Genomic DNA, 16,359 nt, shown 5'->3' on the forward strand with positions numbered 1-16,359 from the left:
CAAACGTGATAAGGGAATATATAATGGAATTAAACCCATTTATGCGTTAGGAAAGATATCTGAAGGTGGTGTCATTTTTATCTAGACAAAGAATAAGAATATCATGACTTCTCTGATGTACAAGCAAAAGGACGTTACTTTATACGATTCGGGTTAACTTTCTTGAACTTAATGTTCAATATCATCAGTTTTATGATTATTTTAACCATAACTGAATTCTTTACTGTTGGATACATTCGACATATTGAAAAATTTGTTTGTACAATTTGATGGGTTAATAGATGAAGCTGTTTTTTGAAATATTCAAATAAAACACAAGGTCAAATGCTCATTGATCATTGACAATAAGAAATCAATTTGGTACACATTGATTTATGAAAGAATAACATTGTCGTTCACGTAGTCTTATCAAAAAGCACTAGAACTGACCTATTCGAACACCACGAAGAAAGCTTGTGCTTCCGCTTAAGCAAATAAATACGAATACTGCCAAAGACAATAGCATGATACCTCCTATCCACTTACTAGAACAAACTCCTCCATATGGGGCGACCTCCCAGTCTTGGGAAAAGTTGATAGTAATAGCTGCCAGCCTTTGTTCTGTCTAAGTGTTTATATGAGAATCACACTTTCCATTCTTTATTCTCTGCTGGTTAAGGAGATTCTGTGAGATTTTTATGTATTTGCCGATTTGTATTCGACACGGCGTATCGCTACGTCCGAGGATATACTCAGTTTTTTGCTTTCCTTTCTCTCTTTGTGTTGTAGACACAATATACCATTCAAACACTTTTTACTTTGATAAGATGATATGTAGATATGTTTCTAAATTCCAAAGCATTGTCCAATCGACGAGACAGTCACGGAAGTGCTTCAAAGTAGTTATTGTCCAGCGGTATTGTCAGTGCACACTATATTGATTCATTATCCATTTATTTTCATGTCTGGAATTTAAAAGTGTTCTCACCTATGTCAATATTATGATCAGAGCATAATTCACTTACTAGGTCATGTTTACTCTTCACAAAAAATGTGTTAATGACAGATCGATACAGGAAATAATAATCTTAGCTGCGATCGAACCCCCATCAACATATTATGAATTGAATGTTGACAACATTGTTATCAAATAGTTGAAGCTTACACAAATATACAGAGACAATGTATTTTCATCACGATTTGATTTTGCGATTGATAACACATAATGCATATATATTTTATTTACGAGGAAAGAAATTAGCTATTGCATTTGTGATACTTATTCGCGAGGTGAACTGTTCACGCAAGTATAACTTTTTAGCTTTACATATTATCTTACTGTATTTTCTCATTTATTCGGGGATGCATAATTTCGCAGAAATGCACTAGACCACAACAATTAATCATCCATGAATAAAAACCACTCAACAGTGGTACTATAGAACAAATGAGTAACATATGTCCTCAGCAATTTTTAAAAGGACAACACATACAATATATCAATGGTACTGAATAATTCAGTTTGCTCTTAGCTTTATAGGTTTTGGGATGTGTATGATGAGTCTGTTCTTACCGACATCTGAATGTACTTTTTTTCTATACGTTCGGGCAGGTGTTGTACATGTGCGTGTTATATACCGATTCTAATCATCCTGTTCCTTTCTTATCAAACATAAAATGTTATTTATGATTCTAAAACAAATAGTCAATCTAGTTAATAAGCAGATAAGTCGTGGTTGTACCTGCTGTTACCGGCTGGGTATGTGTTTTATTACGCCGTCCCTCAGACCTTACCGGCGTGGAAAGGGAGTGGGGATTTTGGATCGATAGAATTACATATCGGACAACTCTTAGGTGGGTGGTCAGTTCATACGTCATTGGTCTACGTCAAAGGTATGGAAGTACTTCCTCTGGTTACATTGCTATATTACAGTTAATACCATACCAAAGAGGTGGGAGTAGTTTTCTCTACTTAGTCACAATGCGATATTGCAACAGTAAGATTGCCTGAAGTTGTTTGATATAGGGCATGAAGTAATGATCCCGGAGTAATGTCCCTCTGGTCGTAATGCTGAATTGACAAGCACAAATGTACATTGGTCATGATTGAAATAAAAATAGATTACAAAGTTATCGGGCTATTTTTGCAGGAATAACAGCAAAGTATTGGTAAAGTTAAAACAGAAGAACAAGAATATATTGCAATATGAAAATATGTGAAAAACACACGTAAAAATTCCATATTCTTTAAAGAAATATTATTCCATGACCACAATTTCTTAAACGCGAAGTCACTGCAGATAAATATATTCCTTTCATACCTACGGGTGTCATACTGGCTGGTCTGAGGCAATACACCCATGTCTCCTGAGGCTGTATTGCAAGGCTACCCATGCAATAAAGCCTCGTGACGTCACGGCGTCAACAAAATTTCCTCGGTAAAATTTTAACATTTCTTTCACAAACTTGACTTGTTTTACTGTAAAAGATGCAAACAACGGATTTTTTGTTGACAATATCACGTAATTTTCCATGTATGAAAAACTGACTTTCAGCCGTGAATTTCTTCGAAGTTATTTCAAAATGGCGGGATATTATAGTTGTAAAATTGTAATAAAACGTCGAGGTATGAAAGAAAAATACTCTTTCATAAGTGGATATGAAGGATAGGGATATTCTACCCAAGGGATCACGAAATGTTTCAAAACCCTCGGCAAGCCTCGGGTTTTACTACAATTCGTGACCCTCGGGTAGAATATCCCTATCCTTCATATCCACATACGAAAGAGTCTTATAATATAGCATAGCAGATGAAGATCCTATTGAAATACCTTAGACCTGGTGATTTACTTTTCCTGGAGAGTGGCATGTGACACCTTACCGATCGTACATGTTAGAGCCGTCAGAAGGTAAATGTTTTTACACGCCCTGTCTATTTATAAACAACCATGTTGGTGTTCATGTCAAACAACTAAATTGCAAGCACTGCCTCTGATCATAGGAGGGTCGGCAGAACAATAATATTGTCATATCTAAAACACGGTTGATGGTTATTAGCATGAACGTGATTAACCCGCATTTGTGTAATTAGGTAATTAGGTAATAAGAATTACTAGATTGGTCGAGAATCATTTTAAATCATGTCAATGACAGTTTTCGTTAAAGTAGAATCTTTTAGATGGAAATAAATCAAAATGTAATTTCTATCATTGATGTCATTTCAAACGTTATTTGTTCTGTCAATAAGTAATAAATTGATAAATCGAATTCTTCATCATTAAATATTTGCGTGAATTTCGCTACTTTCCTTTAGTATTTTAGCTGGATCTGTTGATTATTGATTGACCTATTTCTCGACGTTTCAGACAAGGTATATGCCTACAGTTATAGAGAAAGAAACATAGTAGTATGCAATCATACTTATTAACAACAAACATGATTGGATGATACACGTAAACGAGATGTTATTCTCAAAACCTTATAATCTTTGAACTCTCTGATAACAGTCTTACACAGTTTATATATTGATCATTTGGCCAAACTGTACATATTGCCCATCTTAAAACGGACCAATTTCACCAGTAAACTATATACTATCACTTAATCACTACTTACAACAAGGAGGGCATTGTGCCAATCAACCTTCCAAGTCAAATATATTTCGATAGGGATATATAAAACTAAATAGTAACACACGGTCATATTGACGCTTCAACAACATTTTAAATTACTCATTAATAAAATAGAATAATTAGTTTATCTTGCAAAACGTGTTGCCGGCGTTTAAAAGAGAACGTGTTAAAGGATGATAAAAAAAGTCATAGTTTAATTATCATTTTTTTTTAATTATTTTTTTAACGTTCGTATTACGGTACACTGATCCTGTAATAATTAAGATTCTAACTGACTGATAAGCAATATGGATCCATCACAACGGGTTTTCCCCTGTATATGTCTGTTGTAACGCTGCATCGAACACGTGCAGAAAAAAAACAAGCAATGCCAAATATGGAAACACGTGTCTTGCTTCAGGGGAAGCATTAGTCCGTTACGTAAGGATCACGTTTCTGAGTATGTCCATACAAGTCTGTTGGCAGGGATTCGCACGTGAAATGTAGCGTAGGTAGTATTGGCTGGATTCTTTACATTGTCATATCCGTGGCGACGGTAGAGGTAGGGCTTATTAATATCAGATATCAAATCATGCATATATTTGTTGGTAAAATGTTAGTCTTACCTAAACAATTGCAAAGGAATATCTACAAAATATAGTTTTCAAAGCATGGTTGAGTTGCCGGTACCATTCGTTAGGATGTTTTTACTCTTGTTATCAAATACAAAAAAATAGAAAAGAAAAAAACATGAAACGGATGTAGATACCATGAAAATTAAACTAATATGCTGTAAACAATATCATTTTTTGCGGCGAGTTAATTTCAAGTTTCCACACATAATGATTCTTCTGGACCTGTATTGTAGCCATTTTACGCGGCTGTTACTTTTGGCGATTTCTAATTGCTCGTGTTTGCAAAAATAAATCGCAGAAATAGATTGGTATACAGTACAATGTAAATGTGATAATCGCGATAAAATATCCAATCCGCGAAAATTTCTATTACCACCAAAGTTAATATGTTTTCAGTATTACAAACACTGATCATTTATTTTTCTCCAACACGTATCTGGTGCACAAAGAAAATTTTAAATTATATTTATTCGTATATAACGATACATGTTGTGACATGCATCTTGGTTTTCTCAGTGGCTACTGAGGGTGTTTCTGATTGTCGCTGTGGTATTGGAGTCACGCGACTTCTCTTCCCACGAATCTTATTGGAAACGAATTCCCGGATATTTCTGTTTCCGTATCCGTACACTAGGGGACTGACGAAGTTGTTACAATATGCGAACACAAACGTTAAAACCCACATGGAATCAGGAGTTGGTGCATATACACACTCTACCAACACAACGGAATAAAATGGACACCAGGTTATAACGAAATAACAAGTTGACCACAAAAGAGTATGTAATATCTTCACTTCCTCTCGCATGTCAGATTCAGTGACCATCGCGGCCTGTTTTATTTTACGTTTAGCCATAACGACTACTTGGAAATACATCACCGCCATTCCCACATACATACTTAGTATACAAGTTGTATGTAAAATTATATAAGAGCGGGCCAAATGTTCTAGTCGACTACATTGAGCCGAAGATACGTATTTATACGTTGAATACAGTGTTGTGGAATTTTGTGAATCTGACAGTCGATTCCATCCTGTAAATGGAAGAATAGCTAAAATAAGCGGAAATATCCAACAGAACACAATTATGTGTTTTACCCTTGATTTCACTGCAATTTTACTGGCTTCTAATGGATGTACGACCTTGAGGAAGCGTTCCAGGGCAACAAATATCAGATGGGACACCGACACCATCGGAAAGAACAGGATAGTTACCTGATGTAGCAGACACGCGTACTCGTTCACACCCGCACGAGGAAGCACGTGGTGTATCAGCTCCATAGGTGTAATAAATAAACCAAGTAGCAAATCACTTGCAGCTTGACTGGCAGCCATTTTTATGTTAAATGGTTTTGCCTTGGTTCCCCTTTTGCGCTTTATAAGCCATAGAAGAATTCCGTTGATTGTCACTAGGCCTATTCCTAGTAGTAACAACAACACGGACATCCACAATTCTAAACCGGAAGGGAATACAGAGGTCCAACCCACAAGGCTTGATGCGTTCTTCATCGCAACACCGTCCATTTTAAGAACATATTACACTAGTTTGTCCAGTTTCCATTCACACATTTCGTCATCTGTCACTCATGTCTTTGTGTATACATAGACAGTTACTGAAACCAAGTTCTACACTCTAAACGAATGCTGTCATGTTATGATGGCAGAACATGTTTCACTGTTATGCGCTGCACTGTTAGAATATGAACAAATCCTAGTCATTCATTTCACAGAATGACGTGTGAAAATAAATTTCAATATCAGAAACTGACATCCAAAGAGTTATGCATTCACTGATATATTTCTTAAGCATTTCAAAGTGCGTGTTTCCCTGCGGGTAGTATATCTTAACAACAAAATCGTCCACGAGGTGCAAAATCATGCCATTATTTGCAACATATATATGACATTTTGATACACGTGACGAAAATATTTCGCCAGACCAGAAGCGATCGATATAGCAAGTCCTTGCCATCACGTGAATAGTCTCACCAGCTGCCTTAATTAAGAGATTGACTTGTCTGTTTCCTTACTAAGTGGGCAATCAATACCTTTCATAGGTAAAGATGGCTACGTTTCCTTAAGAAACAGAAAACGACCCCAATGACAAGATGCTTGGATTACAAATGTCTATTGGCATATTGTGTTGATCGATTTTTGATAGATTCAAAATCGGTTGTTATAGATGTAAATACGATTACTCAATATATAAAATCATCAACCTATTTAATCAGACATGAGTTCAGAATGAGAAAAAAAATATTAAACTGTCAACAGTTGTGCCTTTCTATGCTGGTAAGGCTTTGGACACCATGCAATTTTTGTATGGCTCGCCATCGGCGTTTGTGACAACATTTAGATTGGTTTTTGTTTGACTTGATGTTGGATTTTGGTTTGTATTGCCCGGCTTTGGTTTAAATTTAGGACATTTAACAATCCCTAGACTAACTAATAACACATATAATGCGTTCTTCCTGCTTTAGGAGAAGACACACATTGGAAGCTCATTGTCTGGTCCTAGTGTGCCCTGTATTACATTTCAATATAATTTGTCGACATGGAATTTCGTCTTAAGCTTGTGATATATATACATATTTACATGTTTGTCGATGCTTAAACCCTTGCACGCATGTGATTGCAATGTTGATATAATGGTCTTACAAATAACATATTGAGATGGAAATGTTCTAATGTCAAAAAGTGAGATGTCCAATAAACTTACGACAGTTTTGCAGGTCCATTGTGGTATTGATTTCAAATGTAATGAGACAAATAACACATTTCCTAAAAGACACAGTACATTGAATTTAAGCTCGTTTGGTACCACTTCGACAGAGAAATATGTTATGAACATTTAGTACAATCTCGCTGCTGGTGTTCTTGTAACAAGCCTGTGGTTTTGTTCACAAACGCACGTGTGGAATCTGTTTAGTATCTCCTTAAAAGTCTGGTTAGCTTCATGCACGCAAACCACACCATTTTAATGACATCACCTGCTACTTGTTTTTGATAAAAACAACTCTTTATTTAATACATTGTTGATGACATAAATGCATTTTGACTATAACATGTTTATATATTCTCAATATTAAACAAAATTCGTAAACATCGATAAATTTCGTTAAGTATTTTATAATCTTTGACACCGTTATAAACAAAACACATTTTACCAGAATGTAAGATTGAGACATTTAACTTTGTTTTATGGAAAGTTAATGAATAAAGTACACTTCTATCACATACACACTTTTAAGTTAAAAGCAGGCGCAAAACGATATAATACAGTAGAAATGTAAATTTAAATTCTCAACAATTTTTGATATCAATGATGATAACTGTTAAGATATCAAAATAAATTACATATATATACGTCTGACAATAAAGCATGTTCTGCTCCTCTGTATAGAACTTACTCCAAAAAACGTGCGGTGCAAGTTTACATTTGTAGTATATACTTAAGTGTATCATTATATACTCAGAAATTCTTAAGAAATTACACCTTATTTGAAAACGTAAGAGATAAAGCGAAGGTTCAAACTGTTGCCAAAAACGTTCATTAAGCTAACAAATAATCCACCTCTCGCGGGAGTGTTAGTCTGATACAGGAGAAAAAATCTGTGTTTGTTTGTACTTTAACATATTTTTCTGTTAACTCTATCACTATCGGTAACAGATGCTATGCTGTGAGAGCCATTATACAAATCAATGTTAAACACAACCGAACCCCGTCATCGTCGAAGTAGGAATAACGCTAATTATTAGTATACCACATGCTGTACGCGGGATACCGGGGTTGTTGAAGGATAGTTTTAATTCTTGTCTTTTTTTCTAATGTTGATATCTGCATCGGGAAATCGATTGATTAATTGGTTATGCAAAGGTTCGTCGATAATTTCACTGCGACATTCGTGAAACTATTTGTTTGTCTAAAATGGAAATAAAATGCTTAGAGATGCCACATTTGATTTCATGCGTTTTCTTATTTTTCAGAAGCTGCAGAAAAGCGAGCTGAAGAGCTGGCCAACGAAAAGGTAACTCTTTCAGAAGTATATATATACAGAATACACATATTGCAGTTCAAACACATTTATCTCGATCCTTTTGAATTTGAATACTTAAAATAAAGCATCGCATATACTGTAATTTAGCATTAGCTTATAAACATAAATTAAAGCCTTTCTAATTGTTGCACGGGATTTCAGCTAGAAAGGTAATTTTTTATACAAAAGGTATAAATGAGGGCTTTCAATAAATTCAGACGCGGTTCTGTTGAATGAAATGAGCTAAGCGACCCCGTTAAAAACGTTGTAGAAAATGAAAATAATTTTAGAAAATCTGTCATGCATAATCACAACGCATTTATAATGAACAACGTTGTACGGATACATGAATTAGTTTTGCGATTTATGTTACTTCAAAAATTAATCGCCGTATAACCTTGTACGTGTATAACAAATTTATGAAGTCCACGTTTTTATATAGGGAACCGAATAGACGATTTCAGTATAGTGTGGTTATACGAACTACTGCTTATACTTGAAATAAGAAAAATATGATATTCCCACACAAAATCGAAATGATATAATGGATTTTTTTGGGTTTGTAATACAGTGCAACGCGTGTCAGGAAGCAGTTAATGGAAGTAGAATCCGAATGCCACAGGAAGAAGCAGAAGTCTTGTCTCACGTTCCCCGGATATCCGTTGGCTTCCACATGCGATTACGGCGAAACATAGTTGTATCTGGGAAAACGTTTATGGAGCTTAAAACTTTTCATCAGGTAATTATTTAAAAGAACACGATGAAATTATTATTAAACAATTTTATTTTGTACATTGAATAAAAAGATGAGTAAACCACAATGATATGTTGAGAGATATACAAAATAGTTTCCGTTAGGATGATAAAAAAAACCAATCTGATTAAAATCAGATCTTCGATTACGCTCTGATACTCTACGCGACAGTACGAACTGGAGCGTAGAGTATCAGAGCGTAATCGAAGATCTGATTTTGGAACTGGAGCGTAGCTAGAGTATCAGAGCGTAATCGAAGATATGATTTTAATCAGATTGATAAAAAACTAGCGAGTTTTGTTTTTACTTGATTTTCGCAATACTTCAGTTTCATCTTTCAAGAAATTCAGTTTATTGACGGCCGATCCTCCAATAATATACATAAGATATGCAAATGTTGTAATTATTTTTCTACGTGTTGAATTTGTATGATTTATCTTTAAAACTTCTTATCCACAATAAAAATACAAATACCTCCCGTTGTCATAATTAATGTAGTCAAAGGGGAATAACTCCATTTCAAATAGCATATTTAACAAACGTTGTTATAACTTTCTTAAAGAATATATTTAGATCATGACTGGTGCAAATATATATAACTAATGGTCCTTATGGTGTATGTATGGTTTGTTTATACTTTCTTTTATTTTTTCTAGCCTTTTGCCGGTGGAGCATTTCACAGAGGCGACACGTTTAACGCCCGTAGTGGACGATTTTCTGCCCCTACGGACGGGATATACCAGTTCTCCCTTAATCTTCATATTAGGGCTAAAAAGAAAAGTCGACGTAATAGTCTGAAAAAACGAGACACGATCAACACACAAGTCTGCATAGATAGTTTATGTCAAAATTTTGCGTAAGTTTATTCAAATAATTTTAATAATGTTTTTGAATGTCCTATTCGTACATGTAGCTTATCGAATTCGATTTTTTCCAAATCTTCAAGGCTTGACAATGAATTGTAATGACATGTAGCGACTTTTCATGAAACAAGTATTTTTCCTACATGATTATGTACCATTGATGCTTTGTGTTCAATTGACTGAACGGGAAAATATTTGATTTTTTTTTTCCAGATCTTTGAAACATTATACTGGCTTAGAAAGTAACAGTAAAGTTTTTACAGTGAGCTTCACCGGATTTCTTGAACTCAAGGTACGGTTTGATAAAACATATGTATAATCATAGTCGTAAATATATAAAGACATTCTTCATAGGACAATATATCATGTGGATCTGTTCTTGGTAAGTTTTTCCCCTGAACTACCTACAGTTTTACTATGACATATTATGTGTATATATAACGACAATGATAGTATCCCCTATATATATAGTGTTATCAACATCCGACACATTCTTCTTGTTCAGTCATTCGAATTTCTTTACGGTCGTGTTAATGTTACGTTTTGGTGTATGGAGACGGCGATATCCATTGATTATAGACATTTTTATATTGACAAAAAAAAAAAGAAATGAAGACCTAATTATGTAGGTTGGAAAACTAATATCAATTATTGAAAGCAGTTAATGAATAATTCATATTTTGTCCTTGCAGGTGGGACAGTATGCATCTGTGTATGTTGACAACGCCTCAAATTTAAATGCTGTGGTACAGAGTGGTTCGGATTTTACGGGCTTACTAATTGGATCGTAATACATAAAACAGCGTATGACGTCAAAGTAACAATGACGAGTGTGAGACGATGACGTCAAAACAGAAATCACTTGTCGTGAAACTCTATTTCTGTGATTCAGCCTACAGTAACTAGGGTATATTTTGACGCTGCTATGTAGCGCGTGATATATACGTCGTTATGACGTCACGAGACTACTTTATATGGCGTGGATACCTAAATCAGTGATGTCACTGACGTCCTGTCGCACAAACGAAAACATTATTGTGCATGTGTGGAAAGTGCACGTGACGTCAAAATTTAAAGTAGCAAGTGTGACAGAATAAAGCATAATGACGTCACATTGTCGTCGAAAATGTTAATTACTCTAGGCACATTCGCCTGTACAGTACGCGACGAAGTGGCGTCACAATGGTAAAATCAGATTACAAATACGATGGAGAAAAGGTTTGAATTGAGAAAGAAATGACGTTGACTTCAAAAAGCATAATCGAGTTATGCCGCAAAACTGAAAGTATAGTTTTACAAATTAACTGCATTTACGTCATATGTTATGCATGACGTCATCAAAATACCGTCCGCTCAGGTGTACAGACAATATGTTTATTAATCTGAGACGCAGTTTACTACGTAGACAATCAAAAATTGTATGATGTTTTGTATACAAATTCAAAGTGTGTATCTGAGTGTGTGTATATGGAGTTATGAGGCAGAGACACAAACGCTAAGCATGTCATTTTGTTTGTGTTATGTATTAGTTATGTATGCTAGTGGAAACTACAATATGTTGATAAAGTCATACATTAATTTATACTCATATATGTCATATTTTCACGGGATCAGTCTGTCGAAGAGAAGAATTACAAACAAACTTCCCTTAATTCGATTCACTTGGGTCTGCGGTAGGATAAATCAAAGGGAAGCAACTCGGATAGATTAGAATGGATTACATCATGTAAAATGACTATCATTATCGTTTTCGCAAACTGTTTGTTTCTTTGTGGAAAAAATTAAGCATTTCAATTTTGATATTCTGATATTTCAAAATAGACCTTGTTACTGACAAGAATAGAATTATCGATACTCTATCGAGTTTATTTCTTTCTTTTATTTCGTTTCATAAAATTTGCAGCATCAAACATTTAAAATGTATTTTTTTTAAATCATAGTTGTCATATCTTAAATCATTGCAATTTATTTGCCTGGATGAACAATAGTAATCTTGTATTGTTTCGGCAATATTTAGTAGTTTCCCTGTTATGGGATACATCTGTATTCTGTTAAGATCTGTATGTATTCGTGTTCAGCGTATTTGTCACAAAAGAAAATTAAAAAAAAAAAAAAAAAAGAGAACTGCACCATCATACCGATGAAAACTTTTTAAAGGTTTATTTTTTACAGCAACAGTACGCAAATATTGTAAAATAATTTGCATGTACACATTAACTCGTATTCAGCTGAAGTGAAGGTCGGTTAATGATTATCATCAATACGTACATTTCTGTTGGTGTTAGCCCGCACTGACTTAAATGGGGAGTTCTACGGTGGAGGGTGGAAAACCGGAGTACCCGGGAATAGTGAACCCCGGAAATGTAATCTGCTGTCTTTTCCTGTCTGATGAATAAATTTAAACAAGGTTAACTCCATATTTCTGGGATCAAGATATGACAAACTGATTTTTAAATGAATTCCATCCCTCTTTTTTACTGATGATGGCTATTTTCCTTGAGGATATTACAAAAAAGTGCCTTTAAAATACACATACAGGTTTATGTCACAATGATATGTGGACAGGAATAAGTACATTTGTATATTGTAAGGAATATATTTATAATGACATTGTATGCTAGGCTATAAGCACTGCAACATGGTCCGTCCGATTTAAGATGGTGTGAAAATGTATTTCGTAAAACATCATCATGTGAAGATATTCGTTATGTTGCGAATATATGCTTTCTTGAAACCATTCAACTTAGTACATGTTCATTGATATTTCTGTCGAGAATATAATATACAGCTATTGTAGTGAATATTTTTTTCATGTAAAACCGAATATCGTTAGGTCGGAATATGGGGTGAAAATGTAGACAAAATCAGAGTTAATTCCCTTTACTCAATTTATCACTACAATCACCCAATCGGATCCTTCGGGAAATTTCCTGTAATCGATTTCCGGAAAATACTCCTGTAATCGATTTCCGGAAAATACTCCGAGATACATTAAAAGAAGGGAAGTAACTCCGATATGTCAGACAGTGAACTCGTCTTAGTATTAATATTTTTCATTTTTCATTTTTCATACTAAATATTTGACCACATCAACTTTGATTTTGCAATACAACGTATATTGATTTAAAATCAACGAATCCGTATCATATATATTTATATTTTTCATCTACATGTATATTGAATGCATTAGATATATTTTACTAGCATTTGTGTCATTGAATTACTAGTACATTTGTTGTATTTAAAAAGTCATATTTCCTGTACAAATAACAATACATCAATTCATTTTCATAACGGCTTGACCGGCAAGTCATATCGTGTAAATCAGAAAATTATTACATTGTTTGTTTTCCTTGTCGCATGAAACTCACTCAATACGTACAGAAGATAGGTAATGAGTATATCGGAGTCTCGCTTATCATTATTGCATTTCAAATGGTGATTGCTGTATATTTTGTACTCAGGAGTTTGTTAATGACTAATGCAACAGACTGATTTTAGAGGTAAATAAACATAAGTATGTTTCTTCTTTTCTTGAAATGTGATAATATTTCTTCGAATAAAAATATGTATGTTATATACTGAAGTTATTTGTTATATTTTCAGAAGTTATTTTCGCATGTCGATTCATCTAGTCCTGCGATGTCGGTCGAAGATTTACAAACCGGACGTAACTAGCACAAGCACGCTCCGATATAGTGCACATGTACATGAACACATCATGCATGTATTATCAATTTACGGCCACTCTTTCCTTCATTTGTAACATACGAAAGTTTCACTATGTGGCCATTGATAAACCAAAAGTTATGGAGCACACGGAGACAGATCGCCGAATTATATTATAAGCAAAATTGACATTATTACACTTTAGGCAACGTATGGGGAAAATGAACCATTCGATGTTTTAGTTTTAGAAATATCGAGTCAATATTCCTTTGTGAACTACATTGCACAAACGTTGCATTCTTCAGGGTGCCGTTCTTTGACCAGCACTTTTCATACAAGTTTATGCACACTAGAGATTGTTTTTGACATTGTTTGAAGAAACAACATATCTATTATATATAAAAAAAATCTACTTTTACGTCAAATCTAAAACGGTGATGGTTGCTAAGTTGGGTAACTACGGTAGTCAGGATGACCGAAGATATAGTTCCGATTGTTGAATGTTATAGCTGCAGTTTGATTTGAAATATAATATTGACACCTTTAAAATATTTTTAAATAATGTTTTTTGTTTTTTTAATTTGATAATGTATCATAATGTTCATATCGAATAAAAATGAAATTATGATATTTTCTGTGCCGCCTAAGGATCAGTCTTGAGACAAATAGAAGATCGAAATCCTTTTTTTTTTAGTTTATTTACTAATTCAAAGCAAATCTGTCATCTGTTAAAAGGTAAAATGTAAATTAAGTAATTAAAGTTTATTTAGATTATCATATGACGCAAAATCGTATCGAAGCGTGAACTAGAAGTAGTCCGATCCTACTCTGGGTTTGTATTCATACGTCGTTGCGTTTACGCTAATTTAACGCAACTCCCCTCCCGTTGACTATATAGGGGCATATGTAAATATAGTATGATTTATGACATTTTTCACTAGTATATTTTGCCACCAGAAGAACTTTATTCTTGCATAATTGGCATTTTACACAATTAGGTCACTGTAACCTACATGTATTTTTGAGAGAAAGTCATATTTTCCCATTTCTTTTATTTTCAACATATCAATGCAATCAATCAAATATAATTCCAAAATATAGTTGGTTCTACCAAAGCTGAACTAATCAGAAAATTGACTCCCGTTTAACCCCCATAATTTACATAGGGTCTCTGACCTGACATTAATCTAGAACGAATATACGTTGCAGGCCTGCTGTACCTTTCGGCTTTCTAGTAGTCTTTTGGGCTACAATATTGCAGCTAACCTTTATCATATGTCATACCATGATGTCCTAACCCCCGGGTATAAACAAAAACCTGTAAACAAAAACAACATGACACTCTTCCTTTGCGTAATTTTCGTATATTTTTTTCAACTGTGTGCCACTTTATACACTTTTACATAGGCACATAAGTTATGACGGGGTTCGTTATATCTCACTAGTATATATATGAAAACCTGTCAAAACTGTGAAGTACTGTATATATTTATACAATGTACAGCTGCTTACTATCAAAATGTCCTAGTTAGAATGAGTAACATAAACTCTCCCTATCCGTTTCTGACATAATGTAAACACAGGGGTTCGATGCATACATCCTTTCAGTATAGTTAGATATATAATTTTGTATGTAGCGTCTTCATAGCACATCAAGTTGGATTCTGGTTGGAACTTCGTAACGTATCCCTATGTACGTGCTTGGTACATGTACTAATAGCTTATGCATCAGTGACCATAGCGACCTGTATGTTTCATAATAGTTAATCACACTAGCTACCATACGGAAGCATTTACACACGGCTGCGGTTAATGCAATGGTTTATGAGCGACCAGAATCACATAATTCATGCATTATCTACTGGGACTGAGAATTGGCGAGCAGTGTTTTCTACCATAATTCTGTATAAGGAAAGACTCGAACTAAGCAACCTAGGTACTATTTTCTTTACCAACAGAACCGCAATTCCAAACGTTTGAACTCCAGAAAAGACTTGTACTTCAGAATTCGTGTAATATCTCGGCGACTGTGACAAACATCAATGCCAAAAGAGAAGAATGAATGCACTGTCTATTGAAAGCTGGATGGACTGAAACTTAGCTAGCAGATTCTACTTACTATCAGACACTGGGTTCCAGACAAAGTTATATGTATTACCGTTGATCTATCGGAAGTTTACTATGAATCGTTGGATAAGCCTAGTGAATCTTCTTACACTTTGTACTATAACAGGTAAGTGTTGTCGCTCAAGGCAGATACTAACTTCAAATTAATTTGAGATTTTGTTCAGAAAACACTGACATTGATCACATTTCTTGCCATTATCTATTCAGATTTTCCTCATCAGATAGTCAGATAGTTTTACCAGTCTATTTTATCGACATATCGTACACTTTCTCTATAATTGAAAGTCTAGGAGTCAATATGGAATTATTATGAAATAAGAAAAGGAACCCTTTTACTAGCAAAATGATTAAAAGAAGAGACACGAACACAATATTTGATAATTCTGATTTAATGGTAGATTTTGGTATCATTGGGCGCTGATAAAAAAGAAACGGTAAAATGTCCGAAAATCTTTGTAAATAATTTTCTTGAGAATTTTCCGAAAAGTGGTTAGGTTTTGTTTAGTATGTAACAAATTTTTATTGTAAATTGTGTTAGAGGGAATTTCCCTTTAGCTCAGTCAATTCCTATAAGCTGAGATCACGGGGATCTGAGAATAAGTCACAGTTTATATCATTGTGGACCCACCAGAGTTCCCCAAAGACCGTTTTAGGCGTTTTAGGGATCTAGCTAAAATTAAAAT

General features: G+C 34.4%; 1 protein-coding gene across 1 annotated transcript in view; it reads left to right on the plus strand.

Moving 5' to 3' along the window:
* Nucleotides 1-12,831, plus strand: part of LOC138317082 (adipolin-like) — a 43,964-nt gene extending 31,133 nt beyond the window's left edge. The window contains exons 4-8 of the mRNA XM_069258705.1: nt 8,214-8,254; nt 8,835-9,002; nt 9,674-9,873; nt 10,094-10,172; nt 10,573-12,831. Coding sequence (XP_069114806.1) covers nt 8,214-8,254; nt 8,835-9,002; nt 9,674-9,873; nt 10,094-10,172; nt 10,573-10,671 — 587 coding nt within the window. The 3' untranslated portion in view covers nt 10,672-12,831. The remainder of the gene's footprint in view (nt 1-8,213; nt 8,255-8,834; nt 9,003-9,673; nt 9,874-10,093; nt 10,173-10,572) is intronic.
* The last annotated feature ends 3,528 nt before the right edge of the window (nt 12,832-16,359 follow it).

This window comes from Argopecten irradians, chromosome 1 (assembly GCF_041381155.1).
Source record: "Argopecten irradians isolate NY chromosome 1, Ai_NY, whole genome shotgun sequence".
Taxonomy (NCBI): Eukaryota; Metazoa; Mollusca; class Bivalvia; order Pectinida; family Pectinidae; genus Argopecten; species Argopecten irradians.